Here is a 16,675-nt window from a genome sequence, read left to right as displayed (position 1 = left end):
AACGCCCCCGCGGCAGTCCTTCGCTCAGGCTGCCTCACGTCCTGCCCGTTTCAAGATCCCGATACAGCAGAGGCCACAACCCGACCCGGGTCTCCATCCCAGACACGAGGCGAGGAGGAGCAGGCCAAGAAAGTCTCCGGTTCCGGCAGCAGCCGCTCAGGCACAGCCGGTCCAGACTTTCAGCCACCAGACGAGGAAGAAGAAAAGGGCGTCCTGACAGCCTCCTCTCCTCGATAAAAGAGCTGGAAGTTCCCTGTTCTCCAGCTCCAGAACACGTTCCAGTGTTGGATGCTCATGTGTTTCCGGGGGGGAACCATGCCCCCATCTTCCCGCCGCCTCGAGTGATGTCAGAACGTCAACCTCAAGTTCGCGCCATGAGGGAAATGGACTTAACATCAAAGACAGAAAGCTCCGCTGCTCGTTTAAGTCACACAAACACATGTCATCACTATTGTTTCTTAATAAATAATTTTCCACTTTCATTTCCAGGCTTAAAGCCAAGGGCGCAGTCAATAAAAATGAAAAGAAAAACAATAAAAACAATAAACAGTCTGACGTCTACCCCCCTTCTAAGAGTGGCTGCTGCCTCTCTCAGAAGTCGGACGATGGACGGGGCTGTGAAGGCATCACCGCCACGCGCATGCGCAGTATCGGCCGGGGTTGTCAACCTGGGGTACCACCGTGTTCAGACACTAGAGGGCCCCATAACGCAACAAATAAAGACACAGAGGGCAGACGACAGGGATGTGACATCTCCACTCGCTTTGAGAAGCGAAAAGTGGGGGATGCTCACAGATTCTGCTTGGGTTTTCAAGACAATAGCACGGGGTTACAGACTCCAATTCGCTGTCACACCCCCTCACTTTTCGGGCATTCTGCATTCGCAAGCCCGGGGAGAGTCGGCCCATATTCTAGAGCAAGAGATTTTCTCGCTACTAGAAAAGAAGGCTATATCTATAATACCCTCCGAACAGAGTCAGAGCGGCTTTTATTCCAAGTATTTCCTCATTCCCAAACGGGGAGGGAACGGAATTCGGCCTATACTAAATTTGAGGGCTCTGAACAAATATCTCAAAAGATACAAATTCAGAATGCTCACTCACACATCTCTGTTGCGTCTTGTGCACCAAAACGATTGGTTCACATCAGTCGACCTGAAAGACACGTATTTCCACATCCCAGTATATTATCTACACAGGAAATATCTGAGGTTCGCCTTTCAGGGTGTCTGTTACGAGTACAGAATCCTTCCCTTCGGTCTGTCTCTCAGCCCACGAGTGTTTGTACGGTGTACGGAAGCCGCGATAGCCCCGTTAAGACAACCGGGTATTCGCCTGGCAACTTATCTGGACGATTGGCTCCTTCTCGCACAGTCGGAGCAAGAGGCTATTATGCAGACGAATGTCCTCGTAAAACACCTGCTCGACCTGGGTTTAGTAATAAACACAGAAAAGAGCATGTTGTCCCCAGCCCAGACTGTACTCTTCCTGGGCCTACGCTTGAATTCAGTGCCCTTTACAGCCCGCCTGTCAGCAGAGAGAGTGAAAGCCTTCAGGGCTTGCCTCGCTCATTTCCAGTCACGCAAATATGTTCTCTTCAGATCATGTCTGCGGTTACTGGGGCTCATGGCGTCAGCCATCCTGGTGGTACGACTGGGACGCTTACACATGAGGGAGTTTCAGCGCTGGGTAGCTGCCCTCAGACTGGACCCTGTGCGTCATGGCGCACGGAGAGTGATGGTCACTATGAAATGCGTAATGGCACTGCGCCACTGGCTACACCCAAATGTTCTAGTACGGGACGTGCCTATGGCTGCTGTCCTATCGCGGAAGGTGGTCACCACAGACGCATGTCTGACGGGCTGGTTGACCTGTGAGGGGTCTCTGGAGCAGAGACCTCCAACGGTCACACATAAATGATCTGGAGCTTTTAGCGGTGTTCCTCACCCTGAAACGCTTACTGCCTTTTCTCAGAGGATATCATGTCCTTGTGAGGATAGACAACACGACCACAATATCGTATATAAACCGCCAAGGGGGTTTGCGTTCTCTCCAGTTACACATGCTGGCACGCAAACTGATCTTATGGAGCTGCGGACGTCTCCTCTCTCTGAGAGCGACGCACGTACCAGGAGTGATGAACCTCGGAGCAGATCTGTTGTCCAGAGGTGTACCACTATATGCAGACTGGACTCTACATCCAATAATTGTGAGTCAGCTGTGGGTGCGTTACGGCCGGGCCGCGGTGGATCTGTTCGCATCAAAAGAAAACGCTCAGTGTCAGCTGTTCTTTTCAATGCGCGATTTAAACGCACCGTTAGGCGTGGACGCGCTCGCGCACGTTTGGCCTCCGGTCCTTCTGTACGCGTTCCCACCCCTGGCTCTGATACCCCCAACTCTGGCCAGAGTGAGAGAACAACGCCACACACTGATCCTAATAGCTCCACACTGGCCTGCAATGTACTGGCTGGCGGAGATATATCAGCTGCTGTGCGGGCAACCGTGGCAGCTCCCGCTACGCAGGGACATACTGTCTCAGGCGGGGGGGGGCGATTTTTCACCCACACCCAGAGCGCTTGGCACTATGGGCCTGGCCCGTGAGTGATATAACCTGAATACAGGGGGGATCCCTCAGAAGGTGATAAACACTATTCAGAGTGCAAGAGCTTCCTCCACCAGGTCCCTCTATGACTGTACGTGGAGGGTGTTTGAGGAGTGGTGCCTTCAAAAAGGACACATCTCTTTTCAATGTCCTGTCGGGGTGATTTTATCATTAATACAGGACCTAATTGATAAACACAGAGCTTTCTCTACGATCAAAGTGTACCTGGCTGCTATTGCTGCATGCCATGTGAGCTTTGAGGGAAAGACGGCTAGCCACCATCCCTTGGTCTGCCGTTTTATGAAAGGGGCTCGCAGGCTCCTCCCTGTTTCCAGGCCACTGGTGCCCTTATGGGACTTGGCAGTGGTTTTAGATGGGCTCACTCGACCTCCATTTGAACCCCTGGAAGAAGCTGACATGAAACACCTGTCACTGAAGACAGTGCTGTTACTGGCTCTGGCATCTGCCAAGCGAGTCAGTGACATTCATGCGCTCTCTGTACATCCTTCATGCACTCAGTTCGCCCCGGGGCAAACGAAAGTGTTGCTGAAGCCCAACCCTGCCTTTGTACCTAAGGTGGTTGGCTCATGTACCCCCATTGACATTGAGGCATTTCCTCCGCCACTGTGTTCCTCTGAGGAACAGCGGCCGAATTTGCTATGCCCAGTCCGTGCTTTACGCAGCTATATGGACAGGTCAAAAGAGTTTTGATGCAATGACCAACTCTTTTTATCCTGGGCTAACCCTCATAAGGGCAAGCCCGTTACCAGGCAACGGCTCTCCCACTGGATTGTGGAAGCGATTGCTCTGGCTTATACAAGTCAGGGTTTGTAGGGACCAACGGGCCTGCGTGCTCATGCTACTCGTGGACTGGCTACATCCTGGGCTTTGTTCAAGGGTGTTTCCATCCAAGACATTTGTGCAGCAGCGAGCTGGTCCTCACCGCTCACTTTTTTCCGCTTTTACAGATTAGATGTCTCTGCTCCAAGTGTGGCCCGCGCAGTGCTGGGCCCGTGTTGAGACAGGGTTCTACCTGTTAAGTTCTGGTTGTTTTGGTGATTTTCGAGATAAGCATGGTTAGCAATACAGGAGTTTCAATATCCCATCGTGAGATATCAAACGGAGTGTTAGGAATGAGAACTATAGGTTACTTACGTAACCCCAGTTCTCAGAGTAACATGAAGTGAGATGTCTCACCAGACGGCCCTTCTTGCTAAGGCGAAGCGAGAATAGGTGCTTATTTTGAATGACGCTGCGTCGTAGCGCAAGCTACTTAAAGGGTGGGTGGATTCCCTGACGTAGATGTCAAGATCACCAGCCAATCAGGATTGGCGTAATGAGATTGATGCTTCTGTTTGCATACGCATTGAGGCGCATCCCATAGTGAGACATCTCACTTCATGTTACTCTGAGAACTGGGGTTACGTAAGTAACCTATAGTTATTTATGTATGATAGTCTGATAGTAAATGAAGGAGGAAATGACAGTACGTTAAAGACGGTGTGATACTGTGTGTGAAAGAGTCTGGTGGTGTACATGTGAGATTCTGATATTGTTTGAAAGACCAAGTATGAGTTGTGAGCTAGACGGCCTCTCATAGTTTTCCTTCAATCTCTATATTCACAATAAAGTTGAAAGAGCATATATCAATCAAGGCCTTATGCTGGACACAAGGTCAAGAAAATGCTATATTTTGTGTAGTGATAATGACTACTATGTGGCCAAATCCCTTGACCATGATATTTTCACAAAGCCCCTGGCTGCTTTTCTTCAGGAATTTCCTTTTATTAAAAAACAACAAACAATAATTGTTTAACCAGACTACTAACTCAACTCCATGCCCTGCACATTAGCTGAACAAACTGTGTTTTTTCAGACCGAATCGCCCAGAACAGGAAGATCATCGTTTGTCCGATGATCGATGTGATCGACCATGACAACTTCGGCTATGACACACAGGCAGGGGATGCCATGCGAGGGGCGTTTGACTGGGAAATGTACTATAAACGGATACCCATCCCTCCGGAGCTGCAAGGGGACGACCCCAGTGAACCGTTCGAGTGAGTAACAAGAGTGTGTTTTGTCTATCAGTTATAGGATAATTCATTTTATTGTCCCCCTAACGATTATACTTGAGGATCCCTTCTTTTTCTTGTTTCTGCTGTTGTTATCTTTTTCACGCCAGGATAACTTTTTCTTGAGTTAACACACTGTACTCTTTGTCATAGCGTTGAGTCATTTAATGCATGTGACATCTGTAGCACTTAATAGGTGTGCTGTACAGAAGAAGTTGTCAACTAATGCACCCCTACCTCCCTTACCTTGATGTCACAGATGTGTGTAGTTGGTGCGGACAGGCTGAAAGCCATTGTTTGATTACTTTTTACCTTTTATCTGAGAACCCAGCAGGGGGGGTAATCCATTATGCTCTAACCAACACTCAGTTCAGTGGAAGTCAAACACCCCGTGAGCAACCACTTCACTCCTGCACTGCAGTGCTCTTCTTACTGTAGACACTGTGTCAACACATGAATTAAACATTTAGCTTAGTGATGCTCCTACTTACAGCCACAGCATGTTCCATGTGGAGCAACTACAAACAGGTGGCAAATGCCCATTTGTGATTATTTTTTTGTTGCTTTATTACTATGTAACATTTGCATTGTGTGTACTTGGTTATTGGTAACAGCAAATCACTTTTATTTACTAACAGATAATGAAATGTCCCAATATGGCCTTCACCCCCTTGTTGCCATTGTGTAGTTGTTGCAGTGGGGGAAGGGTGGATCGAAGAAAACAATTGTTTGTGTCCTATGGAAAACAATATACCTACATTTAAAGAGTGAAATTTGATTTACTTCAGGGATATTCGACAATAAAATCATTCTGAGGGTAATTAGGGCTACACAGTGTGTTGCTTTTGTCAATGTAATGTGAGCTTTTCTAATTAACACAACCCAAAACGTTTCTAAAGCTGTTAGCTTCATTTACTCTGCTTCACGATGTCTCAGCGGTAGTTAAGTCCATTCCCCTGCAATGTTTCAAACTGATCCTTTGTGCTTAAATGTATTCCAATTTGGATCTAGACCAATTTGTAATGCAATGGGTTGTTATTTCAGGCAAAGTCAATAACTTCTGTGTTATTTGACTGCAGCTGCCACGCAGAACAATATTTCAGCCATTGAGAATCCAGCACTTTAAAACAGACATGATTAAATCAAATGTTTCTTTTTGTCATATTAATGTTTTACTCACTCAAACCCCTTTTTTTAGGCTTCACGTTTTTTGACCAGCATAACATATATTGGAAAATGGTAGCTGCTGTTTCTAATCAAGACCAAACCCTGTAAATCCCTATCTGTAAATATGCTGATATTGAATATACAATATTAGTGTGCGTGTGACACGGATATGTTGTAGAAATAAAACTGAAAAAATGCCAGAGGGAAGTACAGAGGTGTTTGTAATCCCTGTTGGATTCATTTAATCCTCTTCACCCTTGGAGAAGGAAAACTGCATATACCTGGCTATTATCACCACGGGAGCAGTGTCTGTGCTCAGTGCTCATGAGGCATGGGAAGAACCCAGATTTGTTTATCTTCGTTTTTGCAGCCATACGATATACTTTATGCATAGAAAAAAATTATTACAATTGCCTGACAGTAATGTTTCTACAACAAAAAACATACATGTACTTGATAGAAACCTATTAATAATGTATAACTGACATTGTCTTTCATCGTAGATTTATAGAAAATTCAGAGGTTTGGAACCAACTAAAACCACAACTTGCTGATTTATGATTGTTTCTCGTGGAACTATAACTGGAAGTATAGGTGGTTTCCTTACAAGAAATAAGAGTACATCTGTGTGTGTGCAGCTACAGCACACCTGAGGCAGAATAAATGGAGCAGCAGGTGCAATGAAGTACAGCAGCGATACAACAGCTAACAAGCCGTGCACTCAGCGGCACAGAGCTTGTCAGACAGAAGCCACAGCGCTCTATAGTGGGTTAATTGGTTCTGCTTTGTTCAGTGCATCTTCATTATCTGGTTAGAAATTGGGCCACCATAAATACATGAACTCTGACTTGCTTTCAACGTCTCGTGTGTGTGTTGTATTCTGCAGGAGACTTGGCTTTACAACAGCTACAATGGATTCTAACATAGTCACAGCAAAGAGAATACATACGGGTACATGCATAAAAAACACTCATGAAGCACAATACAATATTCTACCTAAGATTAATTCATTGTGAAGCATATAAAACCATGTAAGCAAAATTGGGAACATATTGCAATGAAAATCTGAGAAAATGATATTCAGGAGGAACTATTTGGAGCAACACTAATGGACACAATCGTTTGGTTTGTCGGGAGCTTTTAGGTTTATCAATATGAACAGTAATATTTTGAAACAGAAATAATTTTCTTGACTTTTTGGTTTCACTTATTGTCAAGATACGGAAGAGGATTAGGGCCACATTAAAAGAAATGTTGGGAGGATTTGAAACAAACATCTTTTTTTTTTGTTCTGAGGAAAATTAAAGAATTCTGAGATCAAAGTCAGAATTCCGGATTTCTTTCTCAGAACAAAAAAAAACGTTTTTTTTTCAAATCCTCCCAAAAAAATAAATAATGTGGCCCTAATCCTCTTCTGTATCAAGACCATTCTTTTCAGTGATAGAAAATCACAATAGGTAACATTAGACTATACAATCATTGAGACATTGAGCACCTATCGTTGTTTTTTCTTTTTCACAGCTTTTTCAGTTGTGATAACACAAAGGACGTTTTTAAGGTTGATTTTGGATTGTCTTCTTGTTTTGTTTGATCCATCTTTGTTCCTATGACTCTGATAAAGTCCTGAGCTTCAAAGTAGTCTTGCAGTAGATTGTGAGGAAATCTTACATTTATAAATGTATATGGCAAGTGAAAAGTGGAAGGTAATGTTGCCGCTCTGCAGATCAGTAGAGCAGTAATGTAAATGGTTTAGATGCCTTTTACAAATCTGTTGTGATTTTCCTGCAGGTCACCAGTGATGGCAGGTGGACTGTTTTCTGTGGACAGGAAGTGGTTCTGGGAGCTGGGAGGATACGACACTGGTCTGGAGATCTGGGGAGGAGAACAGTACGAGATCTCCTTCAAGGTAAACACGTTATCAAATCGATAGGCTACACACCACATACTTATTTGATTTACAAATGAATGTTTTCTACAAATACAACATCTTTCTACCTGTTTGTTTAGCTCTCTGTAATTTCATCAGGGTCATACACTTAATTATAATAAAATATGTCTCCTTAGAAAGTTTCTCGAACCAATAACATCATGCTCCTTTCTTTTGGTTTCTGTCACATCTATAACTGCAACGATACTCATAGTGTGCAGACCATTACAAAGGCCGTCTCCTTGAGTGTAAAATATTTTGTGTTTGAGATCCACTCAACTATTTAATGGGTTCTTTGTTGACGAATAAACTGGATCAAAAACATCACCTTGGCAGAGGTAATGAAAGCTTCATGTTTCTCTTCGCTCGGGCCGTTTGTTGTACTTGCAAAACAAGGACACTCTTTGTTTAGTTTTTGAGGGTCTATTTCTAATGTTCTACTATAAATGTATTTGCTCATCCCTCTGGTCAATTTTTCTTTGACATTTTAAGTAGCTCGTAAAACATGACAAAATCAATGACACAGCTGAAAGAAGACTAAAATATGATGACTGATTCAAATACACTGAAGGTCCCTTATTTGTCCCTGACAAAATAAAATGAAACTTTTTTATAGAAACATTCATTGTATTAAGAGCATGCATTGTTGCATAGCTGAGGTCTTACAATTTACTTTTTGGGGTCTCATTACAGAAGAATGTTTCCAAATGTACACCAAAAACACACTCTTATTTTATACTTGTATTATTTTTAGCAAAATAATGAATTTATAATGGGTTGGCTGTTTCCTACTGGTTTTATTAACCATGAACACAATTTTTCCCTGACCTTTACCAATTCGTTTTTGTGCCTAAGCCTAACCAAAATGTAGCCATAGCTGCGGTGGATCACATCATTAATATATGTTTTGAAGCTTTTTATCTTGTAAAAAGTAATTACTGAGATAATATTCCATACCAAGGTTATTACTTTTGGCCATGATTATCACGTTATACAATTTTGCTATCAGCACATGTCTAGCTGTGCCTCTTAACCCTACTTACTGCCCACAGATATTCAATTTGGTGTCCTTTTTTATTAAGATCCCCATTAGATGATACAGAGCAGACACCCAGTCTCCTGAGGTGAAGAGATTAACAGGCTTTCATAATAATCCTTACAACCAAACTCCTGCTCCCACGGACAGCCTGCCTCTGTTGGCATATGAAACACAATCGCCTCATTGGTTCAGCTAATCTAAAGCTCCATCCTGGTCACACTGCTATGGGAACATCAAGCCTTTCCAGCTCACACAGTGAATTCATGTCAGAAATGCAGGCACACAGAGCCCAGTGGCAATATGACCTCACATGCCGAGCGAGGCATACAACTGATGGTGGATTTTCTATATCGTCATGGCAGATAGGAGTTTCAGTTCTGTCCATCATCAGACACAGAGCTGCTCTGGGGGCAGAAATAATTAAACCTCTATGGATGGAGCTAAAAAAAGAGTAAAAGTAAGCTACTGTTGGAAGAAGAAAACTTTTCTTACAGCATACAAGAACAAATGACATGATTTTTATTTTTGTATTCGTTTCTGTAGCATTCAAAGGTTTGGATACATAGTAGGCTACTTAGATCAACCTTACAGTATTAGCCAGTGATATGCTTGAAAAAAGATTGTTGCTACCATGAAAATGCACTGGTTTTCCAATCCTTGTTTCTATTAATACACTTTCAAACCGTCCAAATGGGAAAAAAACGAAGTTAATGGACTATTTTACATTCTGTTATTATCAAGTTAGAATGAAACCAAGCCAACACACAAATCAACAATTAAACCTACATTACACTCCTGTTTCATCCTGACTTTGGTTAGGTCATTATTATTCAAGTAGCTGAAGCAACCATATTACCAGAGCCATTGAAAACATTACACTGTATGTGCTTGTGTTTTATTTATTCAAAAAACATCAATAGACACAGCTCAAGTTGCATTTTAAGTCAATGATGGATTTTTGTGTTGCAGCAATATGTTTTATTCATGCAGTCGAAGTGAATTCTGTTGTTCTGTTGTTTCTCTCTATAGGGTGAGCTCCACTTGAGTGATCTGAGTTCATAGACGTTCTGGTTGTGGTGCCAAAAGTTAGAAACATTTCAAATGATAGGGAAGCAAGGAGTTTTTAAACAAGGCTTCATAAAAAGGCCACAATAGCCTATTCCTGCTGGACTCTACACTCTAAAAACGAATTCAGGCGACCTTTCACCTCCACTTAATTAAATGCATGGTTGCAAGATAAAAATGTTAATTGATTTAGATAAACATTTTAAGTTGCAAACATTAATTTATAAGTTGTGTTGACGTAATAATGTTGGTAATTACATCAACTTAATATTGTGTGTAATTTGAACTCTGATTTCTGCGTTAATTTACTTAAAACAAAATTCAAGTTGTAAGTAGGGCCGGGACTTTAACGCGTTAATTAAGATTAATTAATTACACAAAAATTAACGCATTTTAATCGCACTTATTTTTGCACCGCTGAACGTTTCTCACTGGATGAGTTTCAGGGGTACCGATTATACTGGAGCACCAACTAACGTTCATTACTTCAGACAACAACAAACCACAGTGAACAATAGTCAAACGTGAACGAAGAAGCTGATGAGACCGCTTTGGTTGGCCCCGTGAATGGGACATTTTGTTTTAAAAAACGGACGGATGGAAGCGTCAATAAGAGCACGGTTGTTTGCAAATTATGCAAAAAGGAATTTGCATATCACCGCAGTACATCAAGCCTCAAGTATCCCCTCAATGCAAAACCTATAGCAGCTAGCGTGGAAGCTAGCGTGGACGTTAGCCCGACTCGGAGTACAAGGACCCACACCCAATTCGCGTTGATCAAACAGTGGCCTATGCAACAGAGAGATTTTATTTTTCATCAGGATATTGGAAGAATAGGAGGGATTGAGGTCAATCACTGGCACTTTTTTTATTTTATTTAAATGGTACACTTTATGTTGAACTATTTATTACGTTGTTGGTGCAACTGGCACTTTATGTTGAACTGTTTATTGTTTTGGCCAAGGTTATTGAGAGAGTTGGACTGAAATGTATTAGATTTTTTAAATCAACTGTTGGTAAATCAACAAAGTCTGTTATGGCCTCTGAAGCAACAGAGAGATGTTTTCTAATAGTCAGGGTTTCCAATGTTCTGAATGTACTTGAAAGTATTGTGTTTTACTTAAAAAACAAAGTGTTATAGTTTACAGAAGGTCTACCTAGCTATAGGCTACCTGAATCTCTGAAATGTACTATATTCCTAAATATGCTATTGCTACACTTTATGGCAAAAATTGCACTTTTCTGTTGGTCTTGGTTAAGTACCATCTTGAAAAAAATAAACAATGTTTTGTTGCTTAAGCTTATGTATTCAGTCATTATTCAATGGTATACTAAAATCCATGTGAAAAAAAATTGCTTCTCACTGTTCTCAGGTCAAATATTTATATGCGATTAAAAATGCGATTAATTGCGATTAATTAATTACAAAGCCTGTAATTAATTAGATACAAAATGTTAATCGAGTCCCGGCCCTAGTTGTAAGTAATGCAATTGGCTTGACAACTTAATTGTTCTACACCTTGAGTTAAGGATTTCAAGTCCACTCCCACTTAACATGCCTGGACAAGTTCCGACAGTTAAGACAAATAGAAATACTATACAATGGACATTTTAAGGTGAGTGTCATCTTTTGTCATTCAAATACAGTAGATAGCCTTGCAGTTGCACTGTATAGGCAAATTGCTGTTTGACCAAAATTAGCAGCCTTTGAACTGTGAATAGTTCTGTGAGAGGATACAAAGTAGTAGAGGCTACTGTGAGAGTAAAAATACTTTGGTTACTATTGTGATATAACTTTTTATTAAAAAATGAATCTCGGTGAAGCAGATCAAGGACATGCTTCTTGAGGTACAGTAGGATCGTTATTTAGACTTGTTATTGAAATGCAAGTTGTTGACCCATTCAGAATATATTAATTTAGGTAATTTCTCTTTTTTTCCTTTTTCAAAAATAGCACAATACAATTGAAGTACGCAGAGAACTATAGCCATCCGCTGCCTTGTCCTGTACCTTGGAGAAAAGGAAGAGGACCTTTTCAAGGAGTTTAGTGACGTAATTAAACATCTTGAAATAAAATAAAATCCACGGGCACAGTGTAAAAACACAGGACAAAAGCACTGCTCTCTGTCAGTTGCATTTTGAAGCATATCGCACTTTTGGCCACACCCCAATCAATAATGCTTAATAAGTGCTTGAAAAGGACATGAATATCGCTATCATCAGTGACCGGTCCATACGATGGCATCCATCGTGGTCGAGGGAAACAAATGAATGAACGAGCATTCTGCATTAAATGTGTTCACACTGTTTGAAATAATGACTGTCGGCAGTGTAAACATCTTTGTTACATCTTTTGTAAAATTGATGTGTGATCTGCAGATTGGTGGCCATTTGGAGTTTGTTAATGTAGTTTTACAAAAACTTTACAGATTTTACATATTTGGCACTGGTTTTAAATATGCAAAGGCCTCTAACTTCGATGTGATGGCAGCATTTATTTGCTGTGTCCCCATTTCCCATGGTAATATGGCTAATGTGTTTATTTATTATTTGTGGGGAAATTTAAATTTGTGTTATCTATCTTTTTTTCCAAGATTTAAATGAAGTTCAGCGCAAGTTCTTTCAGGAAGACTGGGTGTATATACATTCACTCCGCAGCTGCATATAATCAGCTCATCAGGCGTTCTCTTTAACCTATTACATTTCACCTCATTCTCCAGCAGCCAATCACCGTGCTGCGGCCAAACTTTAAAATGGTTCCCCTCTCTCCTGCAGTCAGCTGTGATTTCAGGTGTTCATGCACCTTATCATATGGCATGTGTCAATAAACTAAAACAACTAAATGAATTCTCTCCTGATTGAAACATCATGTGTTGAAATAAACAACTGCAGTTCTAAATAAAAAGTGAGTTACCTAATATTTTTGTTGTGGAATCAATTAATTTCTTTCTTTAAAGGCAAAAACATGAAAAAGCTCTCCCATTTTCTCTTTCAACTGTGGGGTTTTCTCCGGAAGTTTTTCCTTGTACGATGTGAGGGTCTAAGGACAGAGGGTGTCGTATTGTCATACTGATATTCTGTACAAACTGTGAAGTCCACTGAGACAAATGTAACATTTGTGATATTGGGCTATATAAATAAACATTGATTGATTGATTGAATGATTGATTGATTGATTGAAAAAGCTAAGAAAAAAAACTATTGAATACAATATATTTGGAGCAACTTAATTTATAAATGGTTGTCAACTTAAAAACATGTGTTCACAATGATGGTAATTAAGTACATACAACTTCCAAATACAATACAATACAAATTCCTTTTAAATCATACGGTAAAACAAGTTGGAACAACTTAATTTTTGGATTAATCAACTTCAAAACTTGTATCCCGAATGAGGGTAATTAAGTACATACAACTTAAAATTATTTTAAATCATGTGGTAAAACTAGTCGGAACAACTTAATCTTTTGAGTAATCAACTTCAAAACTTGTGTTTATGCTACCAATTATTAAGTAACTGGTAATTAAAAACACCTCTGATTGTAGAGGAAAAACTTTCTCCCCTAACTCAAATAACTTTGTTGCTTTAAGATAATTTTATTAGAAGTTGTCTTAACTCAATAAACATCGATGCAAACTGTTGCCTTGATTTTCTTTGTTGAGCCAAGGCATTTTTTTTAGAGTAGTTTTTAACTAAGGAATAAATATGTTTGTCGTGAGAAAGGTTAGAAGGTCACTTAAACCTTTGGGAACATCCTCTCGGGACAATACTACTTAATTACAATACTTGTTTACTCCCCTACATCCCAAGATAATAGACCTCGTATTCCTATTTTATTCCTTAACCTTGGCAACTGACAGAATCTCCCTCACAACTCGTCAAATACCGATGGCTTTGTTAGAGGCCGAACACTTCAAATAATAGTGGCTTTGAATCCTACCTCAGTTCATCAAGTAACACGAACGGATGTTTCTTTATGTTTGAAACATGATTTGTTTTTTAAAGATAAACGCAATAGTTAATAAGAACAACAGTTAGTGCTGTTTACATTAATTTATTTTTCTTGTTTTTAATGTTTACATGAGTAACAAAACGTATTGGTTAGGCTTCAGAAAGACAAATGTTTAGGCTAATACGACTTTTGCATTTGGTTAAACAATGTGTCAAATATGTTAAGATTTACTTGTTAATAATTACATGAATTGCGGTCATCGTTTTAATTGGACCGCATTAACATTAGGACATTATCACTTTACCAGTCTTCCCGACCCCTCAAAGCACTTTTAAACATACATGTAATTCCCCTATTTCCACACACTTACGGAAGCAGAGTCTGCCATAGAATGTGACGCCTGCCTACGGAGACTTTCTTTGTGAAAGTCCTGTATTTGTCTGGCAACGGATTGAGCCAATTGGAATGAAGTCAATCATTTTGGGATGCGATCGTCCTTCATTCAAAACACCCTACCCAGCCAGTACAATCACCTTTTCTATAAAGTTCCAAGGCAGCCTTCCTGTTAGGTCAGACATAATGCTACATAACCTCTCTTTTAGGTTACGTAGTGTTATGTTTATTAAAGATAGTGTGCAGCGCCATCTGTTCACACATGTAAATTAGTTGAACTCAAGCTTAAGTCAGGTCATGGCAAGTGGATATGAGGTTGATCACTTTCTTTGCAGCCCCTTTGAACTCTCCTCAAAATCATATGTAAAATATGTATATTTCATGTTGAAATAGACTCCCCCCATGTTCATGAACTTGCACTATCTTCAACATGCCTCTAACCTTCAAATGGCTTAAATCGTATTTACATTATAAGGGCTTTACTGTGCATAGAGAACAACCCGAAACCTCTTTCTTCTCTTAGTAAGCTTGTTTGTTTTCATGTTTAAATCCACCTTTTCATTTCCCTCCATTTTTTATTTTGCTATTGTCTTTAAAACAAAACCTTTTTTCCATCTTGCCTGCTGTCTCTAAGTCTTCCTCTCATTGTCTTCCCCTTCATTGCCACCCTTTCTTTCCAAAGGTTTATTTTCAACCAAGAAAGCCAAGAAAGAGAATTACCACTTTTGTCATTATTGGAGGTTTAAAAAGATAAGCCAGTGCTAGATGTCTCTTTTATGCAAAATTGAAAAGGAAAAAGGGAAATAAACAAAATACAATTACTCTTAATTAGGATTTTTAAAAACTAAACACAAGCACATTACTGTGCTTAAAACATATATCCTAATGTAATTTAAATATTTCAACACCATGCCTTATTTTCCCGTAAAATGTGTTGCAGTTGCCATTTTTTCAAATATCAGCAAAATGTATACAATGTCATAAAGGACTAAAAGGGGCCCTATTATGCTCATTTTCAGATGTTTGTGCCTCTACTGTGACATGTTTACATCCTTTAATGTTAAAAAAGTGTTCTATTTTTCTCATACTGCCTGTGCTGCACCACCTCTTTTCACCCTCTGTCTGAAACCAGAGCCCAGTCTGCTCTGATTGGTTAGCTTGTCGGCTCTGTTATGATTGGTCAATCGTTTAGAGGTATCCCGCGCCTTAGCCTATCGCGTCCAATGTGTTTGAGCGCTAACCAAAGAAGTGACTTGTGCTGTCTTTAACCCTACTATTGTCTTAGTTTTTCCCCCCTGACTTTGGTGTTCACGGTCAAATTTGACCGGTCCTGTTTTAACTGCTATTACATTAACACAAAAAACATTAATCATCACCAAATTTTACTTAACACCCTTTCAAACTGTAAACATTGTATCAGGCTACTCAGTACTGGTAGGCTATACATGAAAAACTGCAGTAAATATACAAAGTATAGACACCGAACATGTATTGCGTGTGCCAGGTGTGATCCATGTGGGGGGATGGGCACATAAGAGTGGGAAATGTATCAAATTGTTCTGTGTGTGTGTTTGTGTGTGCCAGGTGTAATTCATATGAAGGGATTGGGCACATAAGAGGGGGGGGGGCACATCTAGAGAGTGTGTGTGTGTGTGTGTGTGTGTGTGTGTGTGTGTGTGTGTGTGTGTGTGTGTGTGTGTGTGTGTGTGTGTGTGTGTGTGTGTGTGTGTGTGTGTGTGTGTGTGTGTGTGTGTGTGTGTGTGTGTGTGTGTGTGTGTGTGTGTGTGTGTGTGTGTGTGTGTGTGTGTGTGTGTGTGTGTGTGTGTGTGTGTGTGTGTGTGTGTGTGTGTGTGTGTGTGTGTGTGTGTGTGTGTGTGTGTGTGTGTGTGTGTGTGTGTGTGTGTGAGATCTGATCCGGATGGTTACTAATTCATTTTCTTTATGGGACTACCATGGGTGTTACAAAGTTGACTAAATCATCCAAAATGCAATGAAAGTCGTGATCAGCAATTTTATATGTTCAAAGGTATACTCTGAAGGATATCATAAAGCCTTAATGCAATTGAATGTAAAACAAAAAAGTTATGATTTATGAAAGTAGTAAATCGGTCAGATTTGACCCAAAGACAACAGGAGGGTTAATCTGACTCTGCTGCTCAGGTGAAGTGAGGTCACCATCATATCTTAATATGTTTGTGGTGTCTTCTTTTCTACTTCAATTATCCTTACATTTTATCTTTATTGCCTCTCCCTTCAAAATACACTCTTCTCTCCTTTAAGTCTCCCAGGATTTATAAGCCTGCTAGAACCACTGTACTTCATGCCTCTTTCTTCTTAGCCATCAATCTCCTGCTCGTCTCCTTGATCGTCTCCTAACCTCACCTTTCTTCTACCTTTCCACAACTTTGAATGTTTAGATGGAAAAAGATTCTATATGCATATAAATCAGTCT

General features: G+C 40.6%; 2 protein-coding genes across 2 annotated transcripts in view; one reads left to right on the top strand and one right to left on the bottom strand.

The window, feature by feature from the left end:
* LOC307017776 (uncharacterized protein) overlaps positions 1 to 16,675 on the bottom strand; it is a 307,460-nt gene that overhangs the window by 217,906 nt on the left and 72,879 nt on the right. The window lies entirely within an intron of this gene.
* The window catches only part of LOC307017775 (polypeptide N-acetylgalactosaminyltransferase 10-like), a 71,569-nt gene that overhangs the window by 45,338 nt on the left and 9,556 nt on the right, over positions 1 to 16,675 (top strand). Inside the window, exons 6-7 of the mRNA XM_079647549.1 lie at positions 4,478 to 4,661; positions 7,632 to 7,749. Of these exons, the coding sequence (XP_079503675.1) occupies positions 4,478 to 4,661; positions 7,632 to 7,749 (302 nt within the window). The remainder of the gene's footprint in view (positions 1 to 4,477; positions 4,662 to 7,631; positions 7,750 to 16,675) is intronic.

This window comes from Notothenia rossii (assembly GCF_949606895.1).
Source record: "Notothenia rossii genome assembly, chromosome: 9".
In the NCBI taxonomy this organism is placed as follows: domain Eukaryota; kingdom Metazoa; phylum Chordata; class Actinopteri; order Perciformes; family Nototheniidae; genus Notothenia; species Notothenia rossii.
The sequence above is the reverse complement of the archived record's forward strand: the minus strand, read 5'-3'. Positions and strand labels throughout refer to the sequence as shown.